The 13,054-nt window shown below is 41.5% G+C and overlaps 1 protein-coding gene across 1 annotated transcript; it reads right to left on the reverse strand.

Moving 5' to 3' along the window:
* Window positions 1-6,486: 6,486 nt before the first annotated feature.
* On the reverse strand, window positions 6,487-12,966 carry c1qtnf13 (C1q and TNF related 13). Its single transcript, XM_064952979.1, has 2 exons — window positions 12,891-12,966; window positions 6,487-8,654 (listed from the first exon to the last, which is right to left on the reverse strand). Exons 1-2 carry the CDS (start codon window positions 12,919-12,921, stop codon window positions 7,549-7,551), a joined length of 1,137 nt encoding a protein of 378 aa, XP_064809051.1. The 5' UTR covers window positions 12,922-12,966; the 3' UTR covers window positions 6,487-7,548.
* Window positions 12,967-13,054: the final 88 nt, after the last annotated feature.

Here is a 13,054-nt window from a genome sequence, read left to right on the forward strand (position 1 = left end):
AACAAACAGGTTATGAATCAAATCCAATTTTATTTGTCACATGCGCTGAATACAACTGGTGGTCGACCTTACTGTGAAATTCTTACTTACAAGCCCTAAACCAACAACGCAGTTTTAAGAAAATAGAGTTAAGAAAATATTTTAAAAATACAAAATAAATAAATGAAAAGTAACACAATAAAATAACAATAAAGAGGCTATATACAGGTGGTACTGTTCCGAGTCAATGTGCGGTGATACAGGTTAGTTGAGGGAATTTGTACATGTTGGTAGGGGTAAAGTGACTATGCATAGATAATAAACGGTGAGTGGCAGCAGTGTAAAAAAGGGGGGTGTGGGGTGTCAATGCAAATAGTCTAGGTGGCCATTTGATTAATTGTTCAGCAGTCTTATGTCTTGTGGGTAGAAACTGCGCTCCGGTACCACATGCCGTATAGTAGCAGAGAGAACAATCTATGACTTGGGTGACTGGAGTCTTTGACAATTTTTTGGGGCCTTCTGCTGACACCGCCTCGACTATAGGTCCTGGATGACAGGAAGCTTGGCCCAAGTGATTTACTGGGCTGTTCGCACTACCTTCTGTAGCACCTGCCTGTTACGGATACAGTTATCCTGTGTGTGTGTATCCTGTGTGTGTGTTTCTTTTCTCTCCTTCTCCCCTCTCAGGTGAAAATCATCACTCCCCTAATCAGTCAACAATCAATCATCAATCAGAAGACACACCTCCTCCTATTTCCTGACCTATCACAGTTCCTTCCCCTTGGTTTAAAAACCCCATCATTTGTTTGTTCTAGAGCTCAGCTCAGCTCAATCTCTCTATAAATGTCATGTCTGTAGGTCTCTGTGGTTCACTCTCGCTTTGTGTCTTAACCTCTCTTTTGTTTAAGCACCTCATAGAACTTTGTCATCACCTGTGAGTATTGTTTTTGGTTATGGTGTTTGTGTTTTTGTTGCTGGTGGGAAAAGGGGGAAACCAAGACTAGTCGCCCATGGGCATACACTACCCGTAGGTGAACTTTGTTAAATACACTAGTTAGAACTGGGCGGACCACCCACTGTATTTTTGGTTAGTTAGTTAGCTGTTGTTAAAGTAGGCTAGTCTAGCTTAGGGGTGTTTTTGAATACTATTTGTTTTGTCTTTCCTTGGGTCCAGCTCAGCCCCTTTTCCTGCTCCCCCCATTACCGTGTGTTTATAAATAAACCTAGAGTTTGACGGTAGATTTCAGTTGTCGTGGTTATTTCGTTCACACTTTTCCTTTGTCACAATAATAATTTGCATGAGTTATGTTACGAGTCTCATTACCATCTCCCCTAGACTGTCGGGCCAAAAGGGATTCGTAACACTGCCCCAACCGCACCTCTCTGATTGAGAGCTGTTGGGTTAAATGCGGAAGACACTTCAATTGAATGCAAACACTTCAATTGAATGCAGACAGTTGCCAATTGAATCGTTTCAAAGGAAACTTTTTGAGGTTGTCGTCAGTCTCCTCGTGTTGGGACCATGAAAGTTTGTTTGTCATGTGGACACCAAGGAACTTGAAACTCCCGACTCGCTCTTTTCTTCATGCAGATGGGATTTGGGCCTTGTCTGGGAGAAACATTATATCCTTCGCATCAGACTCATTAAAGAAAAAATCTTCGTCCAGTTCGAGGTGAGTAATCGCTGTTCTGATATCTAGAAGCTCTTTTTGGTCATAAGAGACGGTAGCATCAACATTATGTAGAAAATAAGTTATAAACAAATGCATTAAAACACACAAAACAGCACAATTGGTTAGGAGCCCGTAAAATGGCAGCCATCCCCATTCTTTCAATAATAGAGCAAACAACGTAATTATCACAGTACCCGTCAAAAGTTTGGACACTCTTACTCATTCAAGGGTTTTTCTTTATTTTTACTATTTTCTACATTGTAGAATAATAGTGAAGACACAAAACTATGAAATAACACATATGGAATCATGTAGTAATCAAAAAAGTGTTAAACAAATCAAAATATATTTTATATTTCAGATTCTTCAAAGTAGCCACCCTTGCATTGATGACAGCATCGCACACTCTTGGCATTCTCTCAAACAGCTTAATCTGAAATTATTTTCCAACAGTTTTGAAGGAGTTCCCACATGTGCTGAGCACTTGTTGGCTGCTTTTCCTTCACTCTGCGGTCCAACTCATCCCAAACCATCTCATTTGGGTTGAGGTCGGGTGATTGTGGAGTCCAGGTCATCTGATGAAGCACTCCATCACTCTCCGTCTTGGTCAAATAGCCAGCCTGGAGGTGTGTTTTGTCTAAAATATATTTTGATTTATTTAACACTTTTCTGATTACTACAGGATTCCATTGTGTTATTTCATAGTTTTGATGTCTTCACTATTATTATACAATGTAGAAAATAGTTTTTTTTTAAGAAAAAAAAGAAGGAAAATCCTGGAATGAGTAGGTGTGTCCAAACTTCTGACTGATACTGTGTATATATTTTTTAAATGACCAGATAATTTCTGGAATTTAATGGATCCAATTCGGTTCAGATCTCAATATTGGGATCCAGTGCACCTCAGCCACACTCAAGGTACTAAACGATATCATAACCGCCATCGATAAAAGACAGTACTGTGCAGCCGTCTTCATCGACCTTGCCAAGGCTTTCGACTCAATCAATCACCATATTCTTATCGGCAGACTCAGTTGCCTCGGTTTTTCGGATGACTGCCTTGCCTGGTTCACCAATTACTTTGCAGACAGAGTTCAGTGTGTCAAATCGGAGGGCATGCTGTCCGGTCCTCTGGCAGTCTCTATGGGGGTGCCACAGGGTTCAATTCTCGGGCCGACTCTTTTCTCTGTATATATCAATGATGTTACTCTTGCTGCGGGCGATTCCCTGATCCACCTCTACGCAGACAACACCATTCTATATACTTCCGGCCCGTCCTTGGACACTGTGCTATCTAACCTCCAAACAAGCTTCAATGCCATACAACACTCCTTCCGTGGCTTCCAACTGCTCTTAAACGCTAGTAAAACCAAATGCATGCTTTTCAACCAATCGCTGCCTGCACCCGCATGCCCGACGAGCATCACCACCCTGGATGGTTCCACCTTGAATATGTGGACACCTATAAGTACCTAGGTGTCTGGCTAGACTGCAAACTCTCCTTCCAGACCCATATCAAACATCTCCAATCGAAAATCAAATCAAGAGTCGGCTTTCTATTCCGCAACAAAGCCTCCTTCACTCACGCCGCCAAACTTACCCTAGTAGAACTGACTATCCTACCGATCCTCGACTTCGGCGATGTCATCTACAAAATTGCCTCCAACACTCTACTCAGCAAACTGGATGCAGTTTATCACAGTGCCATCCGTTTTATCACTAAAGCACCTTATACCACCCACCACTGCGACTTGTATGCTCTAGTCGGCTGGCCCTCGCTACATATTCGTCGCCAGACCCACTGGCTCCAGGTCATCTAAAAGTCCATGCTAGGTAAAGCTCCGCCTTATCGCAGTTCACTGGTCACGATGGCAACACCCATCCGTAGCACGCGCTCCAGCAGGTGTGTCTCACTGATCATCCCTAAAGCCAACACCTCATTTGGCCGCCTTTCATTCCAGTACTCTGCTGCCTGTGACTGGAACGAATTGCAAAAATCCCTGAAGTTGGAGACTTTAATCTCCCTCACCAACTTCAAACATATGCTATCTGAGCAGCTAACCGATCGCTGCAGCTGTACATAGTCTATTGGTAAATAGCCCACCCTTTTTCACATACCTCATCCCAACACTGTTTTTATTTATTTACTTTTCTGCTCTTTTGCACACCAGTATCTCTACCTGTACATCACCATCTGATCAGTTATCACTCCAGTGCTAATCTGCAAAATTGTAATTATTCACCTACCTCATGCCTTTTGCACACAATGTATATAGACTCCCCTTTTTTTGTACTATGTTATTGACTTGTTAATTGTTTACTCCATGTGTAACTCTGTCTGTTCACACTGCTAAGCTTTATCTTGGCCAGGTCGCAGTTGCAAATGAGAACTTGTTCTCAACTAGCCTACCTGGTTAAATAAAGGTGAAATAAAAAAATAAAATAAAAATAAGACCTATACTCCAAATATATAGTATTTGTTATGTTTTTTTCCAGAGCCTCCTTGTTGCAACCTTATGTCCATACCTGGGATGAAGAGGACAAAGTACGTACTGCTAGCTGAATTCAGAACAAGCATTAGGTGTTTGCTGTATGTCAAGCAAAGTTAGAAAGTGCTTTGCTAAAGTCTATGAGCCTTCAAGGCGTGCCTGCTCAAATTGAACAAACTGCATAAAGTCAACTACTTAGGATCAACAATGATACTCTCCAAAAGAACACATATTTGTAACTCACCGACACTGGGTTAAAATGTCACGTTTCTGAGAATCTTGCAAGTTGGCCTTTAATAGGGTGTTTTCTGCTCAATGTACTGTGTGGGAGGTAGAATAATACAAATATTGAATAACATGACTGTACATTTTTTATTTCTTATACAAGAGAGGTTTAAATCACACATTGATCAGTTTCAGCCATGACTTTTTGAATCCCATGGATGACCTTTGAATCATGGAACTGCTCCTTAAAGGAGAAGTCTACCCAAATCCTAAAACTCCCAAGTGATTCCATACATTGAAAATAGATCAGTGGAGTTTGCCCTCTCTCTCCCTTTTATGTTTTATTTTATTTCACCTTTATTTAACCAGTTAGGCCAGTTGAGAACAAGTTCTCATTTACAACAGTGACCTGGCCAAGATAAAGCAAAGAGGTGCGACAAAAACAACAACACAGAGCTACAAATGGGATAAACAAACGTAGTGCTGTACTGAAAAAGCTGCAAAAACGGTCACATGGCGTTGCTGGATAGAGGCCTGCTCTGCTCCGTTGCCAGCCTGATTCTTGAAGTTCAAGGTGTTCTTATTGCGTTATTACCATTGCACCATATAATGTAGACATACAGTACAGGCCTAGGTGCTCTACAGGATGGCATATGTGCCCTATGTATTTATGACGGGGCGGTGGACAATAGACATTGTGTCACATTTATATTGCAGAATAGAATATACAAAAAACACTGATATATACACATGGGCTATATAGTGTTTTGAGCTTATGTCAAAACATAAAACCCACTAATATCCCCATTAATAAAGGTTTAAGAGAAGCAATCATTCATTAAAGTAAAGTTTAGCTACTTACTCATTAGACAACTGTCCATTGGTCCCAGCTGGAACAGTGGTGCGTCTCCAATTTGTTTTTGGAATACGGATAAATGTTTCCAGGACACCAGAGTTAATCTGGGCAGCAATATCCCTGTGGTCTCAAAAGCAAACTAACTGCTCTTTATCATAATTATGTTCCTCCATTTCTATAAGAATTGTAGTTACATAATCAAATGATCCGCAGCACAAACATTCCTCCTTTCGCAGCATTGGAGCACAATTGCCACAATTACACCACCAGTCAGTCTGTGATGATCCTGAGGATGGTTGGAGCTGTGGTCCAGCTACTGCTGCGTCTTCGATGGCTATCATGGAACCCAAACCGGCTGCACGCATGTGCCATCGTGCATAAATGTATTTTGTCCCCCCACACCAAACGCGATCATGACATACAGGTTAAAATATCAAAACAAACTCTGAACCAATTACATTAATTTGGGGACAGGTCGAAAAGCATTAAACATGTATGGCAATTTACCTAGCTAGCTTGTACTTGCTAGCTAATTTGTCCTATTTAGCTTGCTTCCTGTTGCTAGCTAATTTGTCCTGGGATATAAACATTGAGTTGTTATTTTACCTGAAATCACAAGGTCCTCTACTCTGACAATTAATTCACACATAAAACGGTCAACCGAATCGTTTCTAGTCATCTCTCCTCCTTTCAGGCTTTTTCATCTTTGAACTTATATGGTGATTGGCATCTAAAACTTTCATAGTATTACCATGACGACCGGCAAAACAGTTTGTCTTTCAATCACCCACGTGGGTATTACCAATTAGGAGATGGCACGTGGGTACCTGCTTCTATAAACCAATGAGGAGATGGGAGAGGCAGGACTTGCAGCGCAATTTGCGTCAGAAATAGGAATGACTTCTATTTTAGCCCTCGGCAACGCAGACGCTTGTTGGCGCGTGCGAGCAGTGTGGGTGCAATAATTGAATAACATGGATTTCTAAATTTATTTTGCAACGCTCGAGCACGCGACGTGTCGGGTCTGGTCAGCATGTAAAGCAGCAGCGGCCATCTGAAGCTCAATTTGCCTCAATTCTTCATCCGAATACTCAGGCTCGGTTGGAGGACAACATGGGCACCTTTCAAGAAGGGCATACAGTGCAATTTCTACTTAGCAGTGATTCCCCCAAGAGCGCACATGCACTGTGGCAGTCGGCTACATGAAATAATTATGTAAAATAATCGCAAATGTTTTAGGTGGAAAAGTACACATTTCCTGACTCAAAACAAATAGCTGATTCGGCCATACGCCTTCAATAAAACAATGAATTTGTCCACACTTCGTAGATTTCTGAATCATGAATTAACTGGCAACAGAGCATAGCGAGGCCTGCATTCATCAATGTCACAAGTCAGTTGACCTACAGGGAGAGAGAGGGGGAGAGGGCAAACTCCACTGAACTAGTTTCAATGTATGGAATTCAATGTATGGAATAGGAGTTTCTGGATTTTGGGTAAACTTCTCCTTTAATGAATATTCTTTCACTATGCATTCAGAATAGATCAAACATTCATAACTACATCACATTCAGGTTATCTAAGTCCATACAGTCATTCAGGCAAACTATGCAGTATTTACATAGTAGTCTACTCAATGCAATCACGACACAAGTTAAATGATTAAATGGTTTTCTGAGTCTTTGCAAACACATCTACTCAGTAAGGATAAATAATTATGTCCCTAAGCAAGTCTGTATATATAAAGATTACCTAGGAAAGCTCTACTTATTGTAACCCATAGTTTTTGGTGAATGAGAGAAAAAAAACATGAGGTATCCAAAGAATCCTAATGATCCAGCATCATATACCAACATATAACCCATAACTTTGGTTTAAACACAGCCAAAAACAAAACAGAGAATCACCCACTTATCCACAGACAATTTGGTAATAAAGAGAAACATTACATGATTATGTGTAATAATGTCATAAGCTTGTCGTTGTATCCAAAAAATGAACTCCCAGCCCCATCTTGTGGAATGATATAATACTATGAAATCAATAAATGGCCAACAAATGTGTATCTGTGTATAAGATGTGTATAATATATATACATCTCTGCCCCATTGTTTAGAGGTTGCAACTGTTGTTGTTCCATCCACACCCAGAAGCTGACTACAGCGGTTCTAAACAAAGCCTATGAAGCATAGCGCAACTTAGCACTGACATTCACACTTTCACAAATTAGATTTTGTAACCATAGCACCATGCACATTTTCTAGGAGGTGTGTTTTGTGTGTTTTGAAGAACTTCTAGCCAGTGTGTTTTGAAGAACTTCTAGCCCTCAGAAGTGAGTTCTGTCCAGGTCCTGGCTGGTGGTGGTGGTGGGCTCAACGTCTGGGTAGACCAGGAAGCCTGAGAAGGTGGTGTAGCGTCCCTGGTTGCTGTAGACGGCGTAGCGCTCGTCCTGCTGGCTGTAGAGCCACACGTTGTCCCCCGTATGGAGCGACAGCAGCAAACTCTGGCTCTGCATCTCCCTCCTCCTGGACGTATCCTCGTCAAACACCATGGCTTGCACCTCGCCTTGGCCTGTCATCAGCTTGACTGACACTGCCCTGCGCGGGTGCTTCCCCACAGTGAAGGCAAAGTAGTAGGCACCAGGGTAGCGGCAGGTGAAGCGGCCCGACGTCTTGTTAAAGTGCCCTCCAATGTTGACGTACTCCACATCAAAGGTCAGAGGCTCCTTCTCCTGGTGCCCGCCACCATTCTCCCCCAGGACCGGGGATGTCCTGGCCATGGAGAAGGCAGAGCGAGGCTCCACAGGGGCCTCAGCACGACCGCTCCAGCCGTACATGTGGTCTCCAGGAGGGGGACAGTTGGAGTTGGGGTAGGGCTGCCCTGACAGGGATAGGTGGTTGTTGAGATAGCCAGTGGTGGAGATGTCGGGGTACACCAGGTAACCGGTGAAAGTGATGTAAGGTCCAGCGTTGCTGTATAGAGCATACTGAGGACTGTCCTGCAGCATCAGCCACACTGTGTCCATGGCCCTCAGGCTGATCATGACACTTTGACTCTGGACCTTCCTCCCTTTCTTTTTGTAATCGTCATAGGCTATAGCCTGCACCTCCTGCCCATTCTTCACCAGTATGACAGACAACATCTTCTTGGGATATTTCCCCAACGTGAAGGACAAGTAATAGGCTCCAGGGATTCTGCAGCGGAAGTGGCCCGTGTCTGGGTTGAAATCACTCCCTGTGTTGACTAGGAGCTTGTTGAAGGTCACAGCGTTCTGAGTGCCTCCCAGGATGCTATTGGTCCGCGTGGCTGAAAAGGCGGAGCGGAGGCCAGTCATCACGGGAGCCACATGGAGGGGTGTGACCGACCCCAGGAAGTTGAAAATGCCCAGTAGACAGGCCATGCGCCAGGGATTGCTACATGGTGCCACCTCAACTAGGAGAGATAAACAACAGTGTAAAAATATCTCACTTTCTTCAAAAACAACCTACAACAGTTATATTTATACCCTGGCTGTTCTAGTCTGTGTTTGCTTCAGACAACGTTTGTAACAATGTAGCTTTGCTTATTTGTGTTTTTTTTATATAAAAAAAGAAACAAAGCTACATTGTTACAATGACAAAAGTGGTCTGAAGCAAACACAGAATAGAACTGCCAGGGTATAAATATAACTGTTTAGGTTGTTTTGAAGAACATTTAGTTCATTTGAAAATATAGATTTTCTAAGGGTTCCTTACTGCACAGCATTTCACACCTGTACAACATAAACATTTTTCGCTTCATTTTTTCAATGTTAAAAAAGTTAAGGTTACCAGGACGAATATGGGCCAATGCAAGCAACCTGTGTGTTATGGGCTAAGACTGTGTGTTATGGGCTAAGATTGTGCAATGTGTCATTGTGTGATGGGCTGGCTGAAATACTATATGAGTGGGTTAGGATGTCTGGTTGAGCCCTGTCAGGACAGATCCCGCTCCTCAAATCAGATGCCCTGTGGAAGCAACAGCCCCTCTAATTCAGCTGGTATTGTCTGTTCTCTCTGTGCACTGAGAAAAAGTACTATATTAGACCCTGGTTCATCTGTTCCTGTGTGCCCGGACAATGGAACATTTGGAAGGGGGGCAAGGTGGGGCAGGGAAGGGATTTTTTTTAGTTCTATAAAGCCCTTCGAGATGGTGGACAATTGGTCAACGAAAGATCACAGTGTGACCATGGGAGGGATAGGTTGGGGGTCAATTTGGGGAATGAGATTGCTTTAGGACAACAAGCATCAATACTTTATCATTATGTTAAACATTATTTATATATGATATATCATGTATATATATATTTTTTATCCTGATTAGACTGTTATAAAACGCACTGTTGAAATCTTGAAGTGAGTTGTCATTTCAGGTCCTAAGCAGGTATTTCACCAGCTTGCTATAATTAATTGATGTTCTCTTTTTGTGTTCTTTCTAACTTGTTGATAGAGCTCTGGTAAATTCATAGTGCAAGGTTGAAAAGGTGGGAAGTTCCCATCCCAGCTTGAATAAGTTATGGCTTCACTCATGAATTAAGCCTGTTTTATGGATCCTTTGGCATCCTCTAAAATAGTGGTTCCCAAACGTTTTATAGTCCCGTACCCCTACAAACATTCAATCTCCAGCTGTGTACCCCCTCTAGCACCAGGGTCAGCGCACTCTCAAATGTTGTTTTTTGCCATCATTATAAGCGTGCCAAACACACACACTATATGATACATTTATTAGACATAAGAATGAGTGTTAGTTTTTGTCTGAACACGGCTCGTGGGAAGTGACAAAGAGCTCTTATAGGACCAGGGCACAAATAATAATATACTAATAATCAATAATTTTGCTCTTTATTTAACCATCTTACATATAAAACCTTATTTGTTCATCGAAAATTGTGAATGACTCTCAGGTTAGAAGGGTGTGCTTGAAAGGATGCACATAACTCTGCAATGTTGGGTTGCATTGGAGAGAGTCTCAGTCTTAAATTATTTTCCACACAGTCTGTGCCTGTATTTAGTTTTCATGCTAGCGAGGGCCGAGAATCCACTCTCACATAGGTACTTGGTTGCAAAGAGCATCAGTGTCTTAACAGCGCAATTTGCCAAGGCAGGATACTCTGAGCGCAGCCCAATCCGGAAATCTGGCAGTGGCTTCTGATTAAATTCAATTTTCACAGAACTGCTTCTTGCAATTTCGATGAGGCTCTCTTGTTCAGATATCGGTAAGTGGACTGGAGGCAGGGCATGAAAGGGATAACGAATCCAGTTGTTTCGGGGAAAGTTCATCCGTTTCGGGGAAAGTACCTGCGTAATTGCTTCGCTATATCACATTCGACATTGTCGGTAAGCTTGAGTTCATTTACACACAAAAAAATCATACAGTGATGGAATGCCCTGTGTGTTGTCCTTGTTAATGCAGACAGAGATGAGCTCCAACTTCTTAATCATAGCCTCAATTTTGCCCCGCACATTGAATATAGTCCCTGTAAATTCAGATCATTCAGGCGAGAAAAAAACATCACCCAGATATGCCAGCCATGTGAGAAATCATCATGCAAAGGGTCAGCCAAGTGAAAATTATGGTCAGTAAAGAAAACTTTAAGCTCGTCTCTCAATTTAAAAAAACGTGTCAATACTTTTCCCCTTGATAACCAGCGCACTTCTGTATGTTGTAAAAGCGTTACATGGTCGCTGCCCATATCTTTGCATAGTGCAGAAAATAAATGCGAGTACAGGGGCCTTGCTTTAACAAAGTTAACCATTTTCACTGTAGTGTTCAAAACGTCTTTCAAGCTGTCAGGCATTCCCCTGGGAGCAAGAACCTCTCAGTGGATGCTGCAGTGTACCCAAGTGGCGTCGGGAGCAACTGATTGCACACACGTTACCACTCCACTATGTCTCCCTGTCATGGCTTTTGTGCCATCAGTACAGATACCAACATGAGCAGCAGCTACGTTTGGCTACATACGGACCTTTAGTGGAATTCCCTTGAGAGCGTAATTGTTAATGTGATTGAATGTTAACTACTTGACTAGGCTATCTGTATTTGACATTGTGTTGTTATTTCATTATTTCGCTGTTAAATTAGATTTTTGATAGTGAAACGAGGCTACTCCGGCGAGAAAAAAACCTCACCTGAATATAAATGGATTGTTTGAAAATGTGAATCATTTCTGTACTTTTTAATTTGGCATACCCCCAATGGAATTGTGCATAACCCTGGGGGTACATGTACTCCAGTTTAGGAAGTTTAATTATATATATTGTTTACCTTTATTTAACTAGGCAAGTCAGTTAAGAACTAATTATTATTTACAATGACGACCTACCGGGGAACAGTGGGTTAACTGCCTTGTTCAAGGGCAGAGCAACAGATTTGTACCTTATCAGCTCAGGGATTCAATCCAGCAACCTTTCGGTTACTGGACCAGTGCTCTAACCACTAGGCAACCTGCCGCCCCAGGAATGCCTGCTCTAAAACATGCCATTAGCATTAACTAACTTAGTATAAGAATATAAACAGTAAGCCTATCTCACTCAAGATAGGAACACAGAATAAATATATTTTTAAATGAGTTTCCTTAATTTTTTTGTAAAACATTTTTATCAAATGTTTTACTTTAAATGACAAAATCTCCCAAAACACCAGAGATCCCAATCATATGATGTACAGCTGCTCTTGCACTAAATGAGCAGAAAACTGGCACCTAGTAAATAAAATATACTGTACATTAACATCAGTAATTACAGGCGTATAACCAGAGATTTTTAACATGGTTATTTTCATATGTCTACCATTGTTGCTTGTAATGTTAATTCCTAAGCACTGTTATGAGAGCTGTGAGTTTCAATGTGTTAAACTATTTGAAAGCTATGCTGAGAGAACAGAACAGTGAGTTGGCAAAAGAGGCCATTTTTTATCAACTGCCATAATGTAAAACTCAAAATCCAGAAGTCAAACTTTGTTCTTCTATTTAACGATATGGAAACACTTAGCTTACAAAACCAGGACAGAAAAATACCAATACCAATTCTCACTAAATGTAATCCATAAAATGGTCGTTTGGAGGATTGTTGACAAATATTTGACATTTCTATCTAAAGGTACAATTATTGAAATCAAAAAACAGGTCATATGACAAAGCAAGCGGTAAAGCTTCATATGACACACATATTTTTGCTTTGTAGCACCTACAGATGAAACATTATGGAGTCTTACAGGAGGCCTGAGTAAGGCCAAAATGTCATAAATATGGCAACTTTGATAAATATTTTCTCAATTATGCTTTTAGATACAAATGTCAAATATATGTCAACAATCCTTCATCCAAAGGACTATTCTATGGTTTAATTTCATAACAATCCCCAAAATAATGGTATTATTTTGTCCTGGTTTCGTGAGGAATAACTCATTTTAAAATATGGCAATCAAAATAATATCATAACATTTCAAATTTGAATGAGGTCAGATTTAGTTAGGATTCTTACAGATTTCAACAGCAACAATCCCATAGCTCTTACCTCTCACAAGCCTTCTCACAAAATCTAATAATTCCTGTATTGGAACACATGTAATTCTCAGCTCTACATCTTCAGCCTGTAATTGACCTGACAGCTTACGGCAGAGAAATACATCTCTATAGAGTGTGGGTCCTACCTGTTCTCATGTGCGGGTACAGAGTGTGCATGCCTGTAGTCAGCTGGTCACCTTCTCTCTAGTCAGTCTTCTCCCTAGTCAGCCTTTTCAATGGGACCCGTGGAGCTCCAAGAGGTGGAGCTCCAAGAGGTGGAGCTCCAAGAGGTGGAGCTCCAAGAGGTGGA

The sequence above is a fragment of the Oncorhynchus masou genome, chromosome 31 (genome assembly GCF_036934945.1).
Source record: "Oncorhynchus masou masou isolate Uvic2021 chromosome 31, UVic_Omas_1.1, whole genome shotgun sequence".
NCBI classification, from domain to species: Eukaryota; Metazoa; Chordata; class Actinopteri; order Salmoniformes; family Salmonidae; genus Oncorhynchus; species Oncorhynchus masou.

Excerpts from the sequence above, each read along its gene's own strand:
- c1qtnf13 (XM_064952979.1), bottom strand. The coding sequence starts at position 12,921 with ATGCACACTCTGTACCCGCACATGAGAACAG. Across the intron at positions 8,655-12,890 it reads GTACCCGCACATGAGAACAG|TTGAGGTGGCACCATGTAGC; the intron begins GTAGGACCCACA and ends TATCTCTCCTAG.